Source organism: Lucilia sericata, unplaced genomic scaffold (genome assembly GCF_015586225.1).
Source record: "Lucilia sericata isolate MDLA Ls3-8-SP2 unplaced genomic scaffold, ASM1558622v1 Contig000232F_arrow, whole genome shotgun sequence".
Classification (NCBI taxonomy): domain Eukaryota; kingdom Metazoa; phylum Arthropoda; class Insecta; order Diptera; family Calliphoridae; genus Lucilia; species Lucilia sericata.
In genome coordinates this window covers 155720-182500 of record NW_023994259.1, presented here as the reverse complement: position 1 = coordinate 182500, position 26781 = coordinate 155720, and the positions used below count along the sequence as shown (strand labels likewise).

General features: G+C 32.3%; 1 protein-coding gene across 4 annotated transcripts in view; it reads left to right on the top strand.

The window, feature by feature from the left end:
• Nucleotides 1–26781, top strand: part of LOC119602434 — a 174208-nt gene that overhangs the window by 89779 nt on the left and 57648 nt on the right. For all 4 annotated transcript variants that reach the window (XM_037953952.1, XM_037953949.1, XM_037953951.1 and 1 more), the window contains exon 5: nucleotides 9843–9942. In XM_037953952.1, the coding sequence (XP_037809880.1) occupies nucleotides 9843–9942 (100 nt within the window). The remainder of the gene's footprint in view (nucleotides 1–9842; nucleotides 9943–26781) is intronic.

Below are 26781 nucleotides of genomic sequence, written 5' to 3'. Positions count from 1 at the left end.
TGAATTTATATTTATACCAACACTTTAGGCATTTTGAGACAATATTAACTAGATAAGACTCATCTGCTTTAAATTGAAAAATAAATAAGAAAATATCTATTTTAAACTACATACATCACTTTAAAGCTCATATAAATGGTTATTTAACAAAAAAATTTAAATAATCTTCAGTAAATCCTTAAAATTAGAGAAAAAATTACAACATCAACAACAAAAGTCAAAAAAATCTACACCATCATTATCTTAACAACCAAATTCATACCAACTGTATTCTAAATAAAATAAATTCCCTCCCACATAATTTCGTATACAAATGGCTCATGAACATTCATTTTTACGAGTCTATCTTGTCTATACGGGTTTGCAGTTTAGTTACAGTTAACAAAATTCAGACCTCATTGTCTGTCTGCATTGCCAACATGTTTTGAAATAGCATCAACAATAGAGAAGATGACAGGAAAAAAACAAGTAAGAAATTATAGTCGGGCGTGGCCGACCATATGATACCCTACACCAGTTATGAATATTAAATGTGATTTATTTTTCATAATAAAGCATTTATCTTCAATATTCCCTTGTTCCGATACATTTAAGCAATTTATGGATGAAAAACTAATTTTCTGAAAGAGGCTTTATATGGGGGCTATTGGCAAATATGGACCAAGCCCGATAAAATTTTGTGAATATATTTATATTGACATAATATTTTATTGTGCTGAATTTCATCGCGATATGTGTGTTTATAAGCTAATTTGAGACATTCAAGTAATTTTCTGAAGGGGACTTTGTATGGGAGCTAGGGTCAAATGTGGCCCGATCTTTATGAAATTTGGCAGGGTCATCAAGACTTCTATAAAACTTAGTTGTGCCGTATTTTATCGATATATCTGTATATTTACCATAATTATGAGCTCAGAAGCCCTTTTCGGGGGGTTCTGTTGTATGGGGGCTAGGTGAAATAATGGACCGATTTTAACCATAGGCTTCGTCCTTAGGTCAAATAAAACGTGCGTGCCAAATTTCATCCAATTATCTTGAAAATTGCGATCTGTACCTTGCGCACAAGGTTTACATGGACAGCCAGCCAGCCAGACGGACGGACGGACATAGCTTAATCGACTCAGAAAACGATTCTAAGCCGATTGGTATACTTTAAGGTGGGTCTAGGACGAATATTTTTGTATGTTACAAACATCAGCACAAATCCAATATACCCTCCCCACTAAAGTGGTGTAGGGTATAATGAAAATATTTGCAACATTATCCGATCATAGGAACCCTACATCTGCGATTTAAAAAATATTTAATGTGAAGACACTAGACAGTCACTAGACTAGACTAGAATATAGACTAGACTATAGACTAGACTATAGACTATAGACTAGACTATAGACTAAACTATAGACTAGACTAGACTAGACTATAGACTAGACTAGACTAGACTATAGACTAGACTATAGACTAGACTATAGACTAGACTATAGACTAGACTATAGACTAGACTATAGACTAGACTATAGACTAGACTATAGACTAGACTATAGACTAGACTATAGACTAGACTATAGACTAGACTATAGACTAGACTATAGACTAGACTATAGACTAGACTATAGACTAGACTATAGACTAGACTATAGACTAGACTATAGACTAGACTATAGACTAGACTATAGACTAGACTATAGACTAGACTATAGACTAGACTATAGACTAGACTATAGACTAGACTATAGACTAGACTATAGACTAGACTATAGACTAGACTATAGACTAGACTATAGACTAGACTATAGACTAGACTATAGACTAGACTATAGACTAGACTATAGACTAGACTATAGACTAGACTATAGACTAGACTATAGACTAGACTATAGACTAGACTATAGACTAGACTATAGACTAGACTATAGACTAGACTATAGACTAGACTATAGACTAGACTATAGACTAGACTATAGACTAGACTATAGACTAGACTATAGACTAGACTATAGACTAGACTATAGACTAGACTATAGACTAGACTATAGACTAGACTATAGACTAGACTATAGACTAGACTATAGACTAGACTATAGACTAGACTATAGACTAGACTATAGACTAGACTATAGACTAGACTATAGACTAGACTATAGACTAGACCATAAACTAGACTATAGACTAGACCATAAACTAGACTATAGACTAGACTATAGACTAGACTATAGACTAGACTATAGACTAGACTATAGACTAGACTATAGACTAGACTATAGACTAGACTATAGACTAGACTATAGACTAGACTATAGACTAGACTATAGACTAGACTATAGACTAGACTATAGACTAGATTATAGACTAGACCATAAACTAGACTATAGACTAGACTATAGACTAGACTATAGACTAGACTATAGACTAGACTATAGACTAGACTATAGACTAGACTATAGACTAGACTATAGACTAGACTATAGACTAGACTATAGACTAGACTATAGACTAGACTATAGACTAGACTATAGACTAGACTATAGACTAGACTATAGACTAGACTATAGACTAGACTATAGACTAGATTATAGACTAGACCATAAACTAGACTATAGACTAGACTATAGACTAGACTATAGACTAGACTATAGACTAGACTATAGACTAGACTATAGACTAGACTATAGACTAGACTATAGACTAGACTATAGACTAGACTATAGACTAGACTATAGACTAGACTATAGACTAGACTATAGACTAGACTATAGACTAGACTATAGACTAGACTATAGACTAGACTATAGACTAGACTATAGACTAGACTATAGACTAGACTATAGACTAGACTATAGACTAGACTATAGACTAGACTATAGACTAGACTATAGACTAGACTATAGACTAGACTATAGACTAGACTATAGACTAGACTATAGACTAGACTATAGACTAGACTATAGACTAGACTATAGACTAGACTATAGACTAGACTATAGACTAGACTATAGACTAGACTATAGATAGACTAGACTATAGACTAGACTATAGACTAGACTATAGACTAGACTATAGACTAGACTATAGACTAGACTATAGACTAGACTATAGACTAGACTATAGACTAGACTATAGACTAGACTATAGACTAGACTATAGACTAGACTATAGACTAGACTATAGACTAGACTATAGACTAGACTATAGACTAGACTATAGACTAGACTATAGACTAGACTATAGACTAGACTATAGACTAGACTATAGACTAGACTATAGACTAGACTATATACTAGACTATAGACTAGACTATAGACTAGACTATAGACTAGACTATAGACTAGACTATAGACTAGACTATAGACTAGACTATAGACTAGACTATAGACTAGACATAGACTATATAGACTAGACTATAGACTAGACTATAGACTAGACTATAGACTAGACTATAGACTAGACTATAGACTAGACTATAGACTAGACTATAGACTAGACTATAGACTAGACTATAGACTAGACTATAGACTAGACTATAGACTAGACTATAGACTAGACTATAGACTAGACTATAGACTAGACTATAGACTAGACTATAGACTAGACTATAGAGACTATGACTATATGACAAGACTATAGACTAGACTATAGACTAGACTATAGACTAGACTATAGACTAGACTATAGACTAGACTATAGACTAGACTATAGACTAGACTAGAGACTAGACTATAGACTAGACTAGAGACTAGACTATAGACTAGACTATAGACTAGACTATAGACTAGACTATAGACTAGACTATAGACTAGACTATAGACTAGACTATAGACTAGACTATAGACTAGACTATAGACTAGACTATAGACTAGACTATAGACTAGACTATATACTAGACTATAGACTAGACTATAGACTAGACTATAGACTAGACTATAGACTAGACTATAGACTAGACTATAGACTAGACTATAGACTAGACTATAGACTAGACTATAGACTAGACTATAGACTAGACTATAGACTAGACTATAGACTAGACTATAGACTAGACTATAGACTAGACTATAGACTAGACTATAGACTAGACTATAGACTAGACTATAGACTAGACTATAGACTAGACTATAGACTAGACTATAGACTAGACTATAGACTAGACTATAGACTAGACTATAGACTAGACTATAGACTAGACTATAGACTAGACTATAGACTAGACTATAGACTAGACTATAGACTAGACTATAGACTAGACTATAGACTAGACTATAGACTAGACTATAGACTAGACTATAGACTAGACTATAGACTAGACTATAGACTAGACTATAGACTAGACTATAGACTAGACTATAGACTAGACTATAGACTAGACTATAGACTAGACTATAGACTAGACTATAGACTAGACTATAGACTAGACTATAGACTAGACTATAGACTAGACTATAGACTAGACTATAGACTAGACTATAGACTAGACTATAGACTAGACTATAGACTAGACTATAGACTAGACTATAGACTAGACTATAGACTAGACTATTGACAAGACTATAGACTAGACTATAGACTAGACTATAGACTAGACTATAGACTAGACTATAGACTAGACTATAGACTAGACTATAGACTAGACTATAGACTAGACTAGAGACTAGACTATAGACTAGACTATAGACTAGACTATAGACTAGACTATAGACTAGACTATAGACTAGACTATAGACTAGACTATAGACTAGACTATAGACTAGACTATAGACTAGACTATAGACTAGACTATAGACTAGACTATATACTAGACTATAGACTAGACTATAGACTAGACTATAGACTAGACTATAGACTAGACTATAGACTAGACTATAGACTAGACTATAGACTAGACTATAGACTAGACTATAGACTAGACTATAGACTAGACTATAGACTAGACTATAGACTAGACTATATATAGCTATAGAACGAGACGATTAGATAGGGACTATAGACTTAGACTATAGACTATACATAGCCTAGACTATAGACTAGATATAGACTAGACTATAGACTAGACTATAGACTAGGGATATAGACTAGACTAAGACTAGACTATAGACTAGCACTATAGACTAGACTATAGACTAGACTATAGACTAGACTATAGACTAGACTATAGACTAGACGATAGATAGACTATAGACTAGAATAGACTAGGCACTATAGACTGACTATAGACTAGACTATAGACTAGACTATTAGACTCGGACTCATACTAGACTATAGACTATCGGAACTAGGACTATAGACTAGACTATAGAACTAGACTATAGACTAGACTATTAGACTAGAACTATCGACTAGACTATAGACTAGACTATAGACTAAGCACTATTGACTAGACTATAGACTAGACTATAGACTAGACTATAGACTAGACTATAGACTAGACTATTAGACTAGACTCTAGACTAGACTATAGACTAGACTAGAGGACTAGACTATAGACTAGACTATAGACTAGTCTATAGACTAAATTAAACTGTAAACTTTAGTTTAGCTCACGCCATATTCTCCGAAAAGTATATGATATCAGGTGTTGGAAAAATCATTGTTATTACCTGTTTAAATTACTCTTTTTACGGAAACAATATTTGTTTTCCCACTAAATTTATTTCGAAAAATATTTACATCATACAAAACTTTCTATTTAACCAAATACCGCCATAAAATGTTTTTTGTCTGACTTTAAAAGTGAGAAGGTAATAAAATGGAAGTGAATTTTTTCTTTAAAAAATCATCAGTTTTGCATAATAAATGCAGCACCTCCTTATAGCGGTAGTTGCTCTAGCAAAACAAGTAATAATAGTAGTTTCTTTTGTAATGATGGTAGTAAAAAAAGTTATTGAACTTATTTTTGGTTAGTTTGCTAAAGTACAAAAATAAAATAACTTTACTGGTAAGGATGCTACCAGAAGACATGCAGATTTTTACAAGAATACATGCCATAAAATTTAAGCGTTAGATAAATATTAAATCTTTTCTACACTATTGTTATTTTTATTGACGTTTTTTGGTAATTTTGTAAAATAGTTTTTCTTCAAAATTCTTATCAAACATTTAGTATTTTATTTAATTCATCATAAGTTACTCTTACTTTATATAGAGTTTGGATGAGTTAGTAAAATTAATATTATGAACAAATATTCTGAAAATTTGTAAAATTTTTGAGTTTGGAAAATGTTCATGGTTTTGTTTCTTACCTTACTTTCTTAAGTCATCGAATATATTTTTAATTTTTGAAAACAAACTAATTGTACACAATTGCTTTTAGCAACAAATCAAAGTGAAATTCTTTAATTTCTATCTAACACTTAATTCTATATAACCTTTTTGAGATGCCCTTAAGAAAATACCCTTGAGTTTATAACCCACTTACCCATAATTTAATTTTAACCTTTCTAAACAGACTGTACAAACCCAATACCCATCAATTTTAAACTTTCAATCCTGTTAACATTTTCTAAAAATCAGAAAAAAAGGTCAAATTTAGCTACACACACACAAGCAGACGTGTTTAAAACAGAAAATATTTTAAGAACTTCCTTCAATCCCTTGTCTGGGTATCTGTTAGGGTGATCGATTATTCGACATTTTCCAAAAACCGGTTTTCGAATAGTTCGAATAGTTGACATTTAAAAAAACCGGTTGATATTTTTCAAATTCAGAAAAAACCGGTTAACCGGTTTTTCATTACAATTAAAAAAAATATATTTTAATTTGAAAAACTTAATGTTTATTTTTAAATTTGATTAATAAAACATGGCCCGAAATGATTTTTAACAGTTTAAAAGATTATAACTTTAGATCTAGTCGTCTGATTTACATTATTTATTTTATATGAAAAAATTAGGAAAAAAGTGGGACACTTCTGTTAAACATAAGGTACTATGTAATCCTAGCTTATTTTAAAAGCCCTGTTTAGGAAATTTGCATAGGCATTCCAACACTTCCATAAAATTTCAGCCGAAAATTAATTATTGTAATTGGAATATAATCTTAAGATTGCTAAATTTTATCAAACAGTTATCCATTTTACAAAGATCTGTAGAAAAATATACTCTAGTTCCTCGACTCGAATATTTTTAAAATTTAGACGGGCTGTATTATTATTTACTTAAAAATTTCATTTAAATAATCTTTGAATACAAAGCAAATAAAAGTATTCGAAACCGGGTTTTAAAAAGTGAAAAAACCGGGTTATTCGATATTCGAAAAATCAACATTAAGAAAAAACCGACATTGGTAAAGCAGAAAAAACCGGTTTTAAAACCGGTTGGAAAATCGAGTCGATCACACTAGTATCTGTGTATATGGCAAAACAATAAGCAACATCTTTTGTTTTCTTTTTAAGTCCTACAGAGATTTGAACCTCTTTTTTTAATTTTCTTTTTCTGATTTTCTTTTGCACTCTAGCCGAGGGGTTAAAGCGCATCTGGCATTGTGTCGCATTTAATCAGAACCCATTCATAAAGTCTGTGTAAAATATATAACATACAATACGTAAAAAAAACAATAATCATCAATAGATTTTCATTCGTATGTCTTTTCTTTTATTTTGTATTTTGAGTTGTTGAGATACGCAAAAAATGGCAACTGTTTGTTTCATAATGACAAATTCCTTTTAACAGCTCAATGTTGTAGGAAAAACCGAAAATCCTATGTGTTTCATTGGAATAAAGAAAGTGTTGCGCAAATAGAAAATCATAGAATTTTATTATTGATTACAAAACGACTGCCATGTTGAAAAAAGAACAATACGGGTTTAAATTATATAAGAATATTGTTTATCTAACTATATACTTACAAACATGTGTACATAAGTATGTATTAAATAGGCATAATTGCCTATGTTTGTATATGTATCTGAAAGTGTGTAGATTGATGTTAATGTATTTGTTATGCTAGTATTTTACAGATATAATGTTTATTCACATGAAACGCACTTGCTTATAAAAGACATCGTTACGTATGATTAATATTAATTTCATATGACTTTTTTTATAAAACAATAGTATGCGTATGTCTTATGTTAACAAAAAGATATAGCAACAGACAAAGAGATAATTAATATACTAACGGTTAATTAATAAATGGAAACGTGTATGTGGCTTTATATATTGTTTTAGTTTTAGGAAGAAATCTTTTAATAATATTTTCGATAAACATGGTTTTTGGATGACTAGACTATGACTAGACTATGACTAGACTATGACTAACTATGACTAGACTATGACTAGACTATGACTAGACTATGACTAGACTATGACTAGACTTGACTAGACTATGACTAGACTATGACTAGACTATGACTAGACTATGACTAGACTAGACTAGGACTATGACTAGACTATGACTAGACTAGACTAGACTATGACTAGGGACATGACTAGACTATGGACTAGACTATGACTAGACTATGACTAGGACTATGACTAGACTATGACTAGGACTATGACTAGACTATGACTAGACTATGACTAGACTATGACTAGACTATGACTAGACTATGACTAGACTATGACTAGACTATGACTAGACTATGACTAGGACTATGGACTAGACTATGACTAGACTATGACTAGACATGACTAGACTATGACTAGACTATGACTAGACTATGACTAGACTATGACTAGACTATGACTAGACTATGACTAGACTACGACTAGACTATGACTAGACTATGACTAGACTATGACTAGACTATGACTAGACTATGACTAGACTATGACTAGACTATGACTAGACTATGACTAGACTATGACTAGACTATGACTAGACTATGATGACTATGACTAGACTATGACTAGACTATGACTAGACTATGACTAGACTATGACTAGACTATGACTAGACTATGACTAGACTATGACTAGACTATGACTAGACTATGACTAGACTATGACTAGACTATGACTAGACTATGACTAGACTATGACTAGACTATGACTAGACTATGACTAGACTATGACTAGACTATGACTAGACTATGACTAGACTATGACTAGACTATGACTAGACTATGACTAGACTATGACTAGACTATGACTAGACTATGACTAGACTATGACTAGACTATGACTAGACTATGACTAGACTATGACTAGACTATGACTAGACTATGACTAGACTATGCTAGACTATGACTAGACTATGATAGACTATGACTAGACTATGACTAGACTATGACTAGGACTATGACTAGACTATGACTAGACTATGACTAGACTATGACTAGACTATGACTAGCACTATGACTAGACTATGACTAGACTATGACTAGACTATGACTAGACTATGACTAGACTATGACTAGACTATGACTAGACTATGACTAGACTATGACTAGACTATGACTAGACTATGACTAGACTATGACTAGACTATGACTAGATTATACACTAGACTTTGACCAAAATAACACCCACTTAAATTTAATAATCATATTTTGATGAAAAATTAATTTTCTCTAATTAAAATTACTTATAAATATTACATCCTATCATGAAGCTCAAACTGTAATTAATAAAAGAAATTACTTAATTTATTTTGTCAAATTGAAATGCTAACTATCCACTCAGTTTCAAAGATTTTAAGTGAATTTCATTTTTTTAGAATATATTAACTAAAGTAATACAGTACATTTTCTTTATGAAAAATATTTAGTAATTTCTTAATTTAAAACTTTTTCTATTATTTACTCTCGCTAGCCTTTCCATTACTTATTACTACTTAGCATCTAAATAGACAATGTAACAAATTTTTCTTTTAATATTTTACGTATTTTCATTTGTTTTATCTAATTCCAGGAATCTAGCAATTTTCTACCATCATACGAAGCAATTTCCTTTGCTGTTAAAAGTATAGCAACTAAACTTAATTGGACAAAAGTTGACATCTACATTGGCGGTAAGTTGAATTTCATTCATTATTTTCATACCATAACCTTACTTACTTACAACTTACACTTGTTATTATCATGTTGTCATATTGTTGTGAGTGGTTTAAAAACAGAAAGTGGGATAAAGTGGGATGAAGAATCAAAAACATGGGCATAGATATATAAGTACGAAAACAGATTCACCCACAAATAACAAACAATCTTGTTTTTGGGCAATTTTTTGTTTACGCTTTTATGCCTCTTTTATATTTTCTCTGTAATTGTATTATTTTGATATTATTTTTTTTGTATTTTCCTCGTTACTGCTGCTGTTGTTACAATAAGTGTTTCAAGGCCATAAAAACAGAATGAAGAACTAAAGGGAAATAATAATGATGAAAATAAACTTAAAACAAAACATCGGAAGAATGAGAGAGAGAGAGAGAGAAAGAAATTTACATTTAAATTTAATGTTAATGTTGGCATTATTTAAACAAACAAAAATTCTTTGCAAATTGTTGGCTAAAGGTGTTAAATGTTTGAATATTGCTTTTTGTCTTTTTATCTATTTTGAGGATTTTAAAATTAAAGAGGGTATGGACGGACTATAAGTAATTTTTGTTTATGGCAAAGATAAATGAACTAAGTACTTCTTTTATTCAAATTTAAAAAAGTGTATTGTGGTATGAGTATGAAGATAACTATATAGTCTCGACTCTCATCGAACTATAATTAACTCCATAGTAACGGTCGTAGAGCATTTTATAGTCTCGAGCATAAATTAGTCTATAGACACGACTAAAAGGCAGTTTATAAGCACATTGTATAGTCATGGCTATATATCAGTACATAATCTGGCTTACAGATTGGCCTATAATCTTTAATATATCAGTCTATAGTTTCGAATAAGTCTAAAATCTCGATTACAGTTTGCACTCTACTATAGGTAAGTCGAAACTTTCTATCTTAGATAAGGTAATAGCCCAGACTGTAGAGGCTATTCTCGATTATAATTCATTTTATAATCTTTGCTTTAAAACATTCTATAGTCTCGACTGTAGATCAGTTTATAGTGTCGACTATACATCAGTATAAAGTCGCAACTATATATTTTTCTACAGTTTCGACTATACATCTGTATATATGCTAGACCATAGATTTGCCTATAGTCTCAAATATAGATGAGCCTTAAGTCTTCATTTTAGATAAGTTTATAGCCTCGATTGTAGAGATTATTTTCGTATATAATTCAGTCTATAGTCTCTGCTTTAGAACATGCTATAGTATCGACTGCATATCTGTTTATAGTGTCGACAATACATCAGTCTATAGTCTCGACTATATATCTGTCTATAGTCTCGACTTTAGATCTGTCTACAGACTCGATTATAGATCTGTTTATATTTATATATGTATATAACTTTGTATAGAGTCTCGACTCTCATCGAACTATAATTAACTCGTAGAGAAGTCTATAGTCTCGAGTATAAATTAGTCTATAGACACGACTAAAAGGCAGTTTATAAACACATTGTATAATCCTGGCTATATATCATTACATAATCTGGATTACAGATTTTCCTATAATCTTGAATATATATCAGTCTATAGTTGCGAATACAGATAAGTCTAATATCTCGATTGTAGTTTGCACTCTACTATGGGTAAGACAAAACTTTCTATCTTAGATAAGATAATAGCCCAGACTGTAGAGGCTATTCTCGATTATAATTCAGTTTATAATTTTTGCTTTAAAACATTCTATAGTCTCGACTGTAGATCAGTTTATAGTGTCGACTCTACATGAGTCTAAAGTCGCAACTATATATTTTTCTACAGTTTCGACTATACATCTGTATATATGCTAGACCATAGATCTGCCTATAGTCTCAAATATAGATGAGCCTTAAGTCTTCATTTTAGATAAGTTTATAGCCTCGATTGTAGAGATTACTTTCGACTATAATTTAGTCTATAGTCTCTGCTGTAGAACATGCTATAATATCGACTGCATATCTATTTATAGTGTCGACAATACATCAGTCTATAGTCTCGACTCTATATCTGTCTATAGTCTCGACTTTAGATCTGCCTACAGACTCGATTATAGATCTGTTTATATTTATATATGTATATAACTTTGTATATAGTCTCGACTCTCATCGAACTATAATTAACTCGTAGAGAAGTCTATAGTCTCGAGTATAAATTAGTCTATAGACACGACTAAAAGGCAGTTTATAAACACATTGTATAATCCTGGCTATATATCAGTACATAATCTGAATTACAGATTGCCCTATAATCTTGAATATATATCAGTTTATAGTTTCGAATACAGATAAGTCTAAAATCTCGATTGTAGTTTGCACTCTACTATAGGTAAGTCAAAGCTTTCAATTTTAGATAAGGTAATAGCCTTATCTAAGATAGATAAGATAATAGTAGAGGCTATTCTCGATTATAATTCAGTTTATAATCTTTGCTTTAGAACATTCTATAGTCTCGACTGTAGATCAATTTATAGTATAGTATCGACTATACATCAGCCTAAAGTCGCAACTACACATCTATCTACAGTTTCGACTATACATCTGTATATAGTTTAGACCCTAGATCTGTCTATAGTCTCAAATATAGATGAGCCTTAAGTAGCCATCTTAAATAAGATTATAGCCTCCATTATAGAGACTATTTTCGTCTTTAATTCAGTCTATAGTATCTGCTTTAGAACATTCTATAGTATCGACTGCAGATCAGTTTAAAGTCTCGACTATACATCTGTCTATAGTCTCGAAAATAGATCTTCCTACAGACTCGACTATAGATCTGTTTATAGTCTCGACTAAAGTTTTGAATAGTTGAGTCTAAAGTGTCGACTATATGTGAGTCTAAAGACTTTACTGTGGATAAGTTTATAGTAGATTATACATTTTTCTATAAAATCGAATACAGTTTATAGTCTCGAATATAGATCATACCATAATCTCGGCTAAGTATCAGCCTATTATATACATACATATGTCCATAGTTTTGAAATAAAATTAGCCTACAGCTTCTAGTATCTCAATTATGTATCTGAAGTCGTAGTATAAGGTACCTTAATTTCGAACATCACCTCCTGTAGTTAACACTCTTTATACAACATCATCTATTTATTTCCCTTTTAAACATTATTCTCATGAATCCATATTTTACAATATGAATAACATGGGCAAATTGTATGGTAACCAATATACTCTCTTTACCATTAGAGCGGTAAATTAAAAAAGTACAAAAAAAGAAACAAATAACGAGAAAAACTTATTTTTAACAATAAATAGCAGTTTAGACACAGAAAGAGATAAATGTGAAAAGTATGCAATAAAAAATTTATATACTCGCTATTACTTACTTTGCAAATACAAAACGAATTTATAAAAAAACAAAACTTAAATAAATAAATTCATTTGAAATGACTACTATATTTATCAAGTGGTCATGTTTATTTAAACATTTGTTTTTTTTATAACTTGTATTGCTACAAAATTTCTATATATATATGTTTTTCGGTTTTGGTTTTATGTAACTGTTACATACATATACAATTTTTTATAGAAATTTGTATTATCTGTTAACTGCTGTGGCATTTAAAATGAATGTTTATAAATAAATAATCTATTAATATTGTATATGTCAGTTTTTATTCATGGGAGATTATATTGCAATTTATACAAAAACTGGCATAAAAAATACTTACACTAAAGGATGTGGTGATTCAGTTAGATTACAAGTTTACCACGGTGATCATATAAAAATTCATAGTAATTTGTTGAAAAAGCCGAGCACGCAACTACCATGAAATAGAAAATATTTTATTAATGACCTAATGTGAAAGAATTTTCTATACTCCGGTCAAGACAAGGCTCTAATCTATAGTTGAGAATACATCGAGTCTATAGGCTGATTTTTTAGAGACTAGCATACCCTGGGTGCTTCGCTGCCCTAACCAAAATTAAATACGTACCAAATTTTTGTTTACTTTTATAGAAAATTAAAATTGATTAAACATTTTTTTAATGTTTCAGTTTTTCACGTTCAATATCACGTGAATAAATACGCATTCAGCAAGGAGCTTGTTTTTTTAGTTTCATTCGTTTAGCTTCCACATTATAGAAAATTTCGTAAGTACTATTTGAAAAAAAAGTACTATAAAATACCTCCTATAGATTCTCATTTAATCAAAAATTTTATGTTTCTGTGTTCAATATTATATACAATTCAAAAAAATATAATTTGATGAATGAAAAAGTACCAAAAGTCCCTTTCAGTAGATTCTCATTCACTAAGGTCCCTACATTTAAAATTTTATATTTCTATGTTCAATATTGTAAAAATATCAAAAAGTTCCAAAAAATGAAAAAGTACAAAAACCTCTCTCAATAAATTCTTATTATTAATAAGGACCGTGTGTCATGTGTTCCGTTATAGAAAACCAATAGGTACCATTTGAAGAATGGAAAAGTACCAAAGGGTTCCCACTTACAAAATATTACTCAGTCAAGACCATGTATGTTAAAATTTACGTTCCTAGGTTGAATATTTTAGAAAATTCAAAAAGTACCATTTATGAGTGAAAAGTACTAAAAAGTACTCTCTTAAAGAATCTTATTCAATGTGGACCGTGTATGTTTAATAATCATGTGTTTTGAATTCATATTATAGAACATACAAAGAGTATCATTTGAAGAAAAAAAAGTACCAAAAGTGGAATAAATTCTATCTAATTCTAAAATAGTACAATTTTTCCCCTTTTCGCTTAAAAATATACTTTTTTGAGAATTAAGCTTACAAAATGTTCCGTATTTAAATCTCTATATCACAGATAAAACTCAAACGATTCAAATCTGCATTCTTTTCTTCTAGGCCTTAGTACTCAAATTCCAAAATTATATTCCAATAGCTATTGTGTGTGAGTAAATAAACTACATTTTCAAATTTTATAAAAATTGACTCAGTGATTTTGAATAAAATTAAATTTCCCGTTTTTTGCCTTTTTGGTACTTTTTTCCCCATTGAAATAGCAAAAATTTTGTTTCAATAACTATTACAGATTTAGTCCGTAATTTAATAGGAATACTTCAATAAATCGAAGAAGTTTGCTTAATGTGCTAAAAAAAGTACCAAAAATACAGTTTTCTCCCTTTTACACCCAAAAAGTACTGAATTTTAAAAAAGTACGAAACAGGTGTCTCCTTATTTTGGGAGATATATTCAAAATATTTACAGAAACTTTTTTTTATTAGTTAAAAAGTTATAAAGGGCAAAAAAGGTACCAAAACCACCTTTGTTACACATTTTCACCCCTTAAAAGTATGAATTCCAAAAATGCACCAGACCCCCATCTGCCTTTTTTAAGAGTAGATACAGGTGCATTTAAAATTTTTCTTGTATCACATAATTAAGAAAACCTGTTTTACCCGTTTTTTCCCCTTTTTTAACCCTAAATGTACAAATTTCCAAAAATTCTTCCTTAGTGGAACTACATAACCAAAAACACATCTACTGTCAAAATTTCATGATTCTAGGTTCAGGCGTTTGGGCTGTGCGATGATGAATTAGTCAGTCAGTAACGCTACTCTTTATATATAGATTATAGACTGATCTGTAGTCAAAACTGTAGACAGACTTATGGTCGTAACTATAGACTAATCCTTAATAAAGAACAAGTAAGAGTGTTATATTCGGCCATGCCGAATCTTATATACCCACCATCAAATCATCCTTATAAATAAACTTTGATATTATCGATCTATGTTGAATCATATGTCGATATTAATATGAACTTCAGGGAAATATTTGGTAGAGGGAATTTAATAAGGGCTTAAGCATGGACCGTGCTCTTCCGAATTAAAAATATTAATTTTGTTTGATCCAATATTTATAACCATAAACTGTTTTTTTGTAAGAGTGGTTATATGGAGGGTAGAGTCAATTATGGACCTATCCTTGTCGGTTTATACAATAATTATTTGTATCTAATGTAGCTGTACTTGTATCTTTAATTCAGTCATGAGGTTTAAAATATTTATCTGAAGGGAATCGAAAATGGGTGTTTGATTAGTTATCCTCATCAAATTCAGTTGAAAACTTCCAGTCCTATAAAACTCCCGTAATTTGGAAGAACTTTTGAGCCATACATGAGCGTTAAAGTGATTCTCTGGAGTGAATCGTTATAGGCGCCCCTATACGCCCACCCCCGTATAAGTCAATTATGGATCGATACTTCTAAAATTTAAAACGATTTTTAGTTTTTGGCTAGTACAAAACTTGTTTACGTAGATTTTCACTGCTGTAATCGCATTTTTGAGTCAGTAATGAGCGTTAAAGTCATTATCTGAAGGGGACCTTATAGGGGGGTAGGGTCAATTACAGACTGATCCTCATAAAATTTAGTGGGAGATTTTAGCTAATACGAAAATTGTTTATGTCGAAATTCATCGATGTACTCGCAGTTTTAAGCTAGTAATGAGCTTTAAAGTAATTTTCTGAAGGGGACTTTACAAGTGGGATAGGGCTAATTAACTAATAAAATTTGATAAAGAACTTTTGGCTTGGTCAAAGCTTGTTTATGTAAAATTTTACTTCTGTACTCACATTTTTGAGTCAGTAATAAGCCTTAAAGTCATTTTCTGAAGGGGGCCTTATATGGGGGGTAGGGTCAATTATGAACCGATCCTTATAAAATTTTACGAAGAGATCTAAATTCTTATAAAACATGTTTGTGCCGAATTTCACCTCTATTGATGCTTTCCTTAGCCCGTTATGTGCGATAAAGTCATTTTCTGACGGGGACTTTTTATGGGCGGTAGGGTCAATTATGGGCCTATCCTTATAAAATTTTACAAAGAGATTTAGGTTCCCATAAAACTTGTTTGTGCCGAACTACACCGTTATTGATGGTTCTCTTAGCCAGTTGTGGGCGATAAAGTCATTTTCTGAAGGGGACTTTATATGGGGGGTAGGGTCAATTATGGGCCTATCCTTATAAAATTTTACAAAGAGATTTATGTTCCCATAAAACATGTTTGTGCCGAATTTCACCGCTATTAACGCTTCTCTTATCCAGTTATGGATAAAGTCATTTTCTGAAGGGGACTTTATATGGGGGGTAGGGTCAATTATGGACCGATCCTTATAAAATTTTACGAAGAGATTTATGTTCCCATAAGACATGTTTGTGCCGAATTTCACCGCTATTGATGCTTCCCTTAGCAAGTTATGAGCGATAAAGTCATTTTCTGAAGGGGGCCTTATATGGGGGCTAGGCGAAATCGTGAACCGATATTACCCATTTTCAATACCAAACAAACTGCATCAACTAGAAGTATCTGTGCAAAATTTCAGCTCGCTAGCTACTTCCGTTTGGACTCTATCGTGTTTTCAACAGACAGACAGACAGACAGACAGACAGACAGACGGACAGATGGACGGACATGGCTAGATCGTCTTAGAATCTAATAAGGACCCAGAATATATATACTTTTATGGGTCTTAGACGAATATTTCAATGTGTTACAAACGGAATGACAAAAACAATATACCCCCCATCTTTTTTGATGGTGGGTATAAAAACGAATGATCTATAGTTAGGACTATATATTGATATTCAAGGCTAGAGACTGATTTAAAATCGACTATAGATAGATTTATAAACGGATAATCTATAGCTAAGACAATCGACTGATCTACAGTCGAATCAAAAGGCTAATCTGTGGCCAAGACTCTCGACTGATCTATGGTGAAGGTTATATACAAAAATATATTCAAACCTATGGATTAATTTATAGTTAAAATTAAAGACTACATATCTATAGACTGATCTATAGTTGAGACTATATTTTGACTCATTATTTTAACACGGTGGTAACTTATATAAAATACTTAATGTAAGTCATTATAAGAATACTTAGAAGTAATGCAGACGTTATGTAGTATTCATTGAAAAGTAAATAGTTTTTGTTATGTTTTATTTATTTAGAATCATTGTATTACTTCTTTTGTTCTGTTGTCATTTTTAATACGATCTGAATGGAGTTAGTTAAAACAAATTTTATATTTTAATTGAAACATTTTTAAAATACATGACAAATATTACAAACCCGTATATATAGGCAAATGAAAATGTAATAACAGTAAAGCTCTGTATCTGAATTAATATGTTTTAATTTAAAATACAAATGTTTCGGTATACCTATATTAACCCAACAGTATCCTAAGTAATCAATGTTATTATTTTAGAAATAATTTTCAGTTATTGTCTAATCTCGAATTTTTGGGTTATTTCATAAGTGACTATGAAAAAATGACACTTTATTGACACCAAGTGAATCTGTAGATAATTCACTTTAAAGCTTTTTTCAATACTACACCAAAAAATATAAGTCTCCAGGATGTAATCTATCGCAGAGTTAATTGTAATTAGTAATAGAAGTGAATCGAGATAGTGGTTCAGATAAAATCACTACTTCGAGACAATCATCACGACCTGCAGGGTTTAGCTTTATTGTGCTTGTGTATTTATCTGTAAGTGTTGTATATATGTATGTATATTTAACTGTCAAAATGTAACAGTGCAAAATGTTGGTAAATTTTTAATGCATTTCAAACAAGTACTAGTCTGTTAACAACTTTGACAAATAAAGATTTATTTTTCTATGTGCATATGTATGAACATATATAAATCTCTATATATATACATAAACAACAAATATTTAGATTTCATTTGAAACATCAACAAAATAATAATGGTTGAATTCATGTATTTGTTCGTTTGTTAAGGATGACAAGTGTTAAACAGGAATATACAATTCAAGGAAATTGTTATGTAAAAAAAATTTACATAATAAAAATATGTTAAGAAAAAAATAATGTGAATAAACTAAATGAACTCATATCAAGAAAACCATATAGCGTAAGATATATTTTGTAAGTCTTCTCGGAAATTTATTTATGAAAATATGTAAAATTAGCGTTTAATTGGGAATAATATGTAGAAAGAAATAAATCTAGAAACTGTTAAGAAGTGTAGTTTAAATTCAGACAAGGCTTCAAAATTAAACAAGTAAGAGTGTTATATATCAAACCGTATGCCGTAAAAGGAATGCTCCCCTATAAACATCAGCGTGATATTTGGAATATGGCTTAAGTCAATTATACCCCGAGCTCTTTTGAACTAACAAAATATTAATTTAAAAAAAAAAAAAAACAAATATTTTATTTCAATTCTTAAACCGTGAGCGTCAATTATTAACCGATACTCATAAAATTTTGTACATAGATTATGTATAGAACTTGTTTATGCAAAATTTCAGCGCTATACTCGTATTTTAAATAAGGAACACTCGTAGTTATTAACCAAAACTCTTTCCTGAAGGGAACCTTTTGTGTATTCCCAACACATACCGCATGAAATTCGGAGCGAATTTCATAACCGTATTTCATAACTCATATTTTTAAGCCAGTAATGATCGTTTAAGTAATTTTCTGAAGGGGACCTTATATGGGCGGTAGGGTGAATTATGGACCGATCCTCCCTAAATTTGGTGGAGAGATTTTGGCACGCATTAAACTTATGTGCCTCAATTTTCGTCACATTCATATTTTTAAGCCAGTAATGAGCATTGTAGTTATTTGCAGAGGGGGACCTTATATGGGGAAAGGGTCATTTATGGGCCGATCCAAAAAAATTGGTACAGAGGTTTTGGCTCGTAAGAAACTTACGTGTGTAGCATTTCATCGCTTTACTCGTATTTTTAAGACAGTAATGAGCGTTTAAGCTATTTCCTGAAGTGGACCTAATAGGGGGAGTAGGGCCAATTATGGACCTATCCACATAAAAGTTATTAAAAAGATTTTGGCTCGCGAGGAACTTAATTGTGTAAAATTGTATTGCTATATTCATATTTTTAGCCAGTAATGAGCGTTAAAGTCATTTTCAGAAGGGGACCTTATATGGAGGTTAGTGTCATTTATAGGTCGATCTTAAAAAAAAATTCATAGAGCGATTTTGGTTCGTAAAAATCTTACTTATACCGAATTTCATCGCTATACTCGCAATTTTGGACCAGTAATGAGTGTTAAAGAAATTTTCTAAGGGGGACCTTATATGGGGGGTAGGGTCAATCATGGACCGATTCTCAAAAAATTTGGTAGAAAAATTTTGGCTCACATGAAACTTATTTATGTCGAATTTCATCGATATACTTGCATTTTAGGGCCAGTAATGAGTGTTAAAGTCATTTTCAGGAGGGGACCTTATATGGGGGGTAGGGTCATTTATAGGCCGATCCTAAAAAAAAATTGGTTAAAAGGTTTTGGTTCGTAAGAAACTTACTTATACTGAATTTCATTGCTATACTTGCATTTTTAGGCTAGTAATTAGTGTTAAAGTACTTTTCTAAAGGGGACCTTATATAGGGGGTAGGGTCATTTATGGGCCGATCCTAAAAAAATTGGTAGAGAGATTTTGGTTCGTAAGAAACATATATATACCGAATTTCATCGCTATACTTGCATTTTGGGACCAGTAATGAGTGTTAAAGTAATTTTCTGAAGGGGACATTATATGGGGCGTAGGGTCATTTATGGGCCGATCCTCAAAAAATTTGGTAGAAAGATTTTGGGTCATATTAAACTTATTTATGTCGAATTTCATCGCTATACAGTTATGCCCGTTAAAGCTGTTTTTTGGAGGTCCACTTGTATGGGGGCTATCCGAAAAAGTCGAATGACAAAATCAATATACCCCCCATCTTTTTTGATGGTGGGTATAAAAAACACCAAAATATTATTATCCAAATGAAGAACATTTTTAAACAGCGACAGTCCTGTAAAATATCAACAAACATATGCTTAAATTCGTAGTTTATGTATGTCTTTCAGTTCAAAAAATATGAACGTACTAATACCCTACAGCACTATCGTGGGAAGGGTATTATGCGTTTGTGCTGATGTTTGTAACACCCAACAAATTTTGGACCCACACCCACCTATAGGCTCAGCATCACTTTATGAGTCCATTTAGCTATGCCAGGCTGTCCGTCCGTTTGTCTGTCTTGCACATACTACTCTGTTGAACCAATTGAACTTATTGAAAATAAGTAAAATCGGTCCATTATTTCGCCTAGGCCCATACCATACCCTCTGAATAGCGCTTTTAGCCTAGAATTATGTTAAATGTTTCAGTATACCTATAAAATTGTTGAAAGAAGATCGGATTCACTTCTAAACACTAATTACATGCTTAATCTAGATGCTAATCTAAGTACGAACTAACACACCACGAAACTAACGAACGAACGAACGAACGAACGGAACGAACGAAACGAAACTAACGAACGACTAACGAACTAACGAAAGAACGAACGAACTACAACAACGAAACGAACTAACGAACGAACGAACTAACGAACGAACGAACTAACTAACTAACCGAACTAACGAACGAACGAAACAAGAACGAAACTAACGAACGAACGAACTAACGAACGAACGAACGAACGAACGAAACGAACGAACGAACGAACGAACGAGAACGAACGAACGAACGAACGAACGAACGAAAGAACGAACGAACGAACAACGAACGAACGAACGAACGAACGAACGAACGAACGAAACGAACGAACGAACGAACGAAGAACGAACGAACGAACGAACAACGAACGAACGAACGAACGAACGAACGAACGAACGAACGAACGAACGAACGAACGACGAACGAACGAACGAACGAACGAACGAACGACGAACGAACGAACGAACGAACGAACGAACGAACGAAACGAACGAACGAACAAACGAACGAACGAACGAACGAACGAACGAACGAACGAACGAACGAACGAACGAACGAACGAACGAACGAACGAACGAAACGAACTAACGAACGAACGAACGAACGAACGAACGAACGAACGAAACGAACGAACGAACGAACGAACGAACGAACGAACGAACGAACGAACAACGAACGAACGAACGAACAACGAACGAACGAACGACGAACGAAGAACGAACGAACGAAACGAAACGAACGAAACGAACGAACGAAGAACGAACAAAGAACGAAAAACGAACGAACGAAACGAAACGAACTAACGAACTAAACGAACGAACGAACGAACGAAAACGAACGAACAACGAACGAATAACGAACGCGAACTAACGAACTAACTAACGAACGAACGAAAACGAACTAACTAACGAACTAACAACGAACAACTAACAACTAACTAACTAACTAACGAACTAAACAAACTAACAAACTAACAAACTAACTAACGAACAACTAACAACTAACTAACTAACTAACTAACTAACTAACTAACTAACTAACTAACTAACTAACGACTAACTAAACTAACTAACTAACTAACTAACTAACTAACTAACTAACTAACTGACTAACTAACTAACTAACTAACTTTTGCCGATTTTAAATAGGAAGCTTCTCGAAAACAATCGACTACGCTATGTAAAGATTTTTTGAGAGTAGTAAAGCGGAGTCTCCATTTTTTGTGCTTTCTAAAGAATTTGGTTAATGGTATTTTCATGTTTATTAAATATGTTCTCTGCTGTTTAATATATGTATCTCACAGTCCACAGATTCTCTGGCTGTTTTAATAGTTTTGCGTTAAAACTAATATATTCCGTCTTTCACCCACATTTTCTTTTTATAGCTTTAAACAAATATTTACTTTTGTTTTCTTACTTCAAAGAAAAAAAGCTTTTTATAAATCTTTAGATTTAAGATAAGCAAAAAAAAAAAGAACAATGTTTGTCTTTAAGCAAAAATTCATGGTCAACGACCTTTTGTGCTGCTTAAAGGATACGATTTGTAAATTCCAGGAACAGAAGAGAAGCACAAAATAAGAAAATAAGAAAAAAATTAAACAAAAGCACAAAACTAACAATGATGCTAATAAATGCTTTTCGTATACCAAATGATACAATGAAAACATAATAATGATGATGAGTGTAAATGAGCAATTTAAAAACTCAAAAGACCGACCGTCTGACGTCTTTAACTATTGTCTAGTAATTCGTTTAAATATATGGCATAACTAAAGTGTATAGTACAATTGTTAAAGTCACACTTTAATGATCTTCTCCTACTTATACTTACTGCGTTTTTTTTTTTTTTTTTTTTTTTTTTTTTTTGTTGGGTGTAAATTGCGGCAACACAAAACATTTAAACCAATAAAACTTGTTCTTAAACATTTAGGTTTCTTTTCGTATTGATTTTACCACATTTTCCCTTTTTACTTCTATCAAATCGACTTAATTTTTAACCTTATTTCCTACAATTTCCTTCCGTTTTGTTTTTTTGTAATTTTCTTTCTTTTTTGCTACTATTTACATATAATTTAAGACTTATTTTTACGATTTTTATACCCTCCACCACCATCAGTGGTGATAGAGGGTATATATAAGTTTGTCGTTCCGTGTGTAACACCAAGAAATATTCATCTAAGACCCAACAAAGTATATATATTCTGGGTCCTTATCAAATTCTGAGTCGATTTAGCTATGTCCGTCTGTCCGTCTGTCTGTCTGTCTGTCTGTCTGTCTGTGTAAAACACGCTCACGTTAAAACTAAGCAAAGGAAATCAACGAAATTCACCCAAAATATTTATTATTATCCTAAGCAGTTTGGTATTGAAAATCAGCAAAATCGGTTCACAACGTAAAAAGTTATGAGTAAAAATTTCAGACTACCTCGAAAAAAATGACGTTTTTTTCCTAATACTTTTGAAGTTTTCTCAGAAACTACCAAAGATATTTCGATGAATTTTGTCACACATTATTTTTTCAGGGTAGTGATCAATTATATTCAAAATCTTTACAATCGATCCAATATTTCCCATAGGCCCCATACAAAGTTATATATTCCCGGAAATTAGTTTATCGTTAATAACTCCCTCAAATATATCGGTATCAACACGAAATTTTGTACATGTAAATATAATATGAACAGAAATTATACTGTCAACGCAGATCTCAGTCGGTCCACAATTGGTCATAGCTCCCATATAAGGTCCACTTCCGAAAATCACTTAAACGCATATATTTCATTGAATTAAAAAGCTATCGGGATAAAATTCGACACAAATCTGTTTTGTATACATACAAATCATTCTACAAAATTTTTTACGGATCGGTCCATAATTGGTCATAGATCCCATATAAGGCCCACTTCCGAAAATCACTTTAAAGCACATATTTCAATGCCAAGTAAAGCTATATTGATAAAATTCGACACAAATATTTTTTTTCCTAAACATGAATCATTCTACGAATTTTTTTCCGGATAGGTCCATAATTGGTCATAGCTCCCATATAAGGTCCACTTCCGAAAATCACTTAAACGCATATATTTCATTGAATTCTAAAGCTATCGGGATAAAATTCGACAGAAATATGTTTTGTGTGCATTCAAATCATTTCCCTATTTTTTTTACGGATCGATCCCTTATTGGTCATAGCTCCCATATAAGGCCCTCTTCCGAAAATCACTTAAAAGCACATATTTCAATGTCAAGTAAAGCTATCTTGACAAAATTCGACACAAATATGTTTTGCCTAAACATGAATAACTCTACGAAATTTTTTCCGGATAGGCCTATAATTGGTCATAGCTCCCATATAAGGTCCACTTCCGAAAATTACTTAAACGCATATATTTCATTGAATTCTAAAGCTATTGGGATAATATTCGACTTGAATATGTTTTGTGTACGTACAAATTATTTTATAAATTTTTTACGGGTCGGTCCATTATTGCTCATAACTCCCATATAAGGTCCACTTACGAAAATCACTTAAAAGCACATATTTCATTATCAAATAAAGCTATCTTGACAAAATTCGACACAAACATGTTTTGTCCAAATATGAATTACTCTGCGAAATGTTTCCTGAATAGGCCCATAATTGGCCATAGTTCCCTTATAAGGTCCACTTCCGAAAATCACTTATACGCATATATTTCATTGAATTCTAAAGCTATAGGGGTAAAATTCGACTTGAATAAGTTTTGTGTACATATGAATCATTCTACCACTTTTTTCTCGGATCGGTCCATTATTGGTCATAGCTTCCATATAAGGTCCACTTCTGAGAGTCACTTAAACACACATATTTCATTGTCAAATAAAGTTAATTTGAGAAAATTCGACACAAATATGTTTTGTCTTTACATAAATCACTCTACGAAATTTTTTGCGGATAGGCATATAAAACATTGTACCAAATTTTTATACCCACCATCAAAAAAGATGGGGGGTATATTGTTTTTGTCATTCCGTTTGTAACACATTGAAATATTCGTCTAAGACCCATAAAAGTATAAATATTGTGGGTCCTTATTAGATTCTAAGACGATCTAGCCATGTCCGTCCGTCTGTCCGTCTGGGCAATATCGGTCCACGATTTCGCCTAGCCCCCATATAAGGCCCCCTTCAGAAAATGACTTTATCGCTCATAACATGCTAAGGGAAGCATCAATAGCGGTGAAATTCGGCACAAACATGTTTTATGGGAACACAAATCTTTTTGTAGAATTTTATAAGGATCGGTCCATAATTTACCCTACCCCCCATATAAAGTCCCCTTCAGAAAATGACTTTATCGCCCATAACTGGATAAGAGAAGCGTTAATAGCAGTGAAATTCGGCACAAACATGTTTTATGGGAACATAAATCTCTTTGTAAAATTTTGTAGGGATAGGCCCATAATTGACCCTACCCCCCATATAAAGTCCCCTTCAGAAAATGACTTTATCGCCCATAACTGGCTAAGAGAAGCATCAATAGCGGTGAAATTCGGCACAAACATGTTTTATGGGAACCTTAATCTCTTCGTAGAATTTTATAAGGATCGGTCCATAATTTACCCTACCCCCCATATAAAGTCCCCTTCAGAAAATGACTTTATCGCCCATAACTGGATAAGAGAAGCGTTAATAGCAGTGAAATTCGGCACAAACATGTTTTATGGGAACATAAATCTCTTTGTAAAATTTTGTAGGGATAGGCCCATAATTGACCCTACCCCCCATATAAAGTCCCCTTCAGAAAATGACTTTATCGCCCATAACTGGCTAAGAGAAGCATCAATAGCGGTGAAATTCGGCACAAACATGTTTTATGGGAACCTTAATCTCTTCGTAGAATTTTATAAGGATCGGTCCATAATTGACCCTACCCCCCATATAAAGTACCCTTCAGAAAATTACTTTATCGCCCATAACTGGCTAAGAGAAGCATCAATAGCGGTGAAATTCGGTACAAACATGTTTTATGGGAACCTTAATCTCTTTGTAGAATTTTATAAGGATCGGTCCATAATTGACCCTACCCCCCATATAAAGTCCCCTTCAGAAAATGACTTTATCGCATATAACTGGATAAGAGAAGCGTTAATAGCGGTGAAATTCGGCACAAACATGTTTTATGAGAACATAAATCTTTTCATAAAATTTTATGAGGATAGGCCCATAATTGACCCTACCCCCCATATAAAGTCCCCTTCAGAAAATGACTTTATGGCCCATAACTGGCTAAAAGAAGCATCAATAGCGGTGAAATTCGGTAAAAACATGTTTTATGGGAACATAAATCTCTTTGTAAAATTTTATAAGGATAGGCCCATAATTGACCCTACCCCCCATATAAAGTCCGCTTCAGAAAATGACTTTATCGCCCACAACTGGCTAAGAGAACCATCAATAGCGGTGAAGTTCGGCACAAACAAGTTTTATGGGAACCTAAATCTCTTTGTAAAATTTTATAAGGATAGGCCCATAATTGACCCTACCGCCCAT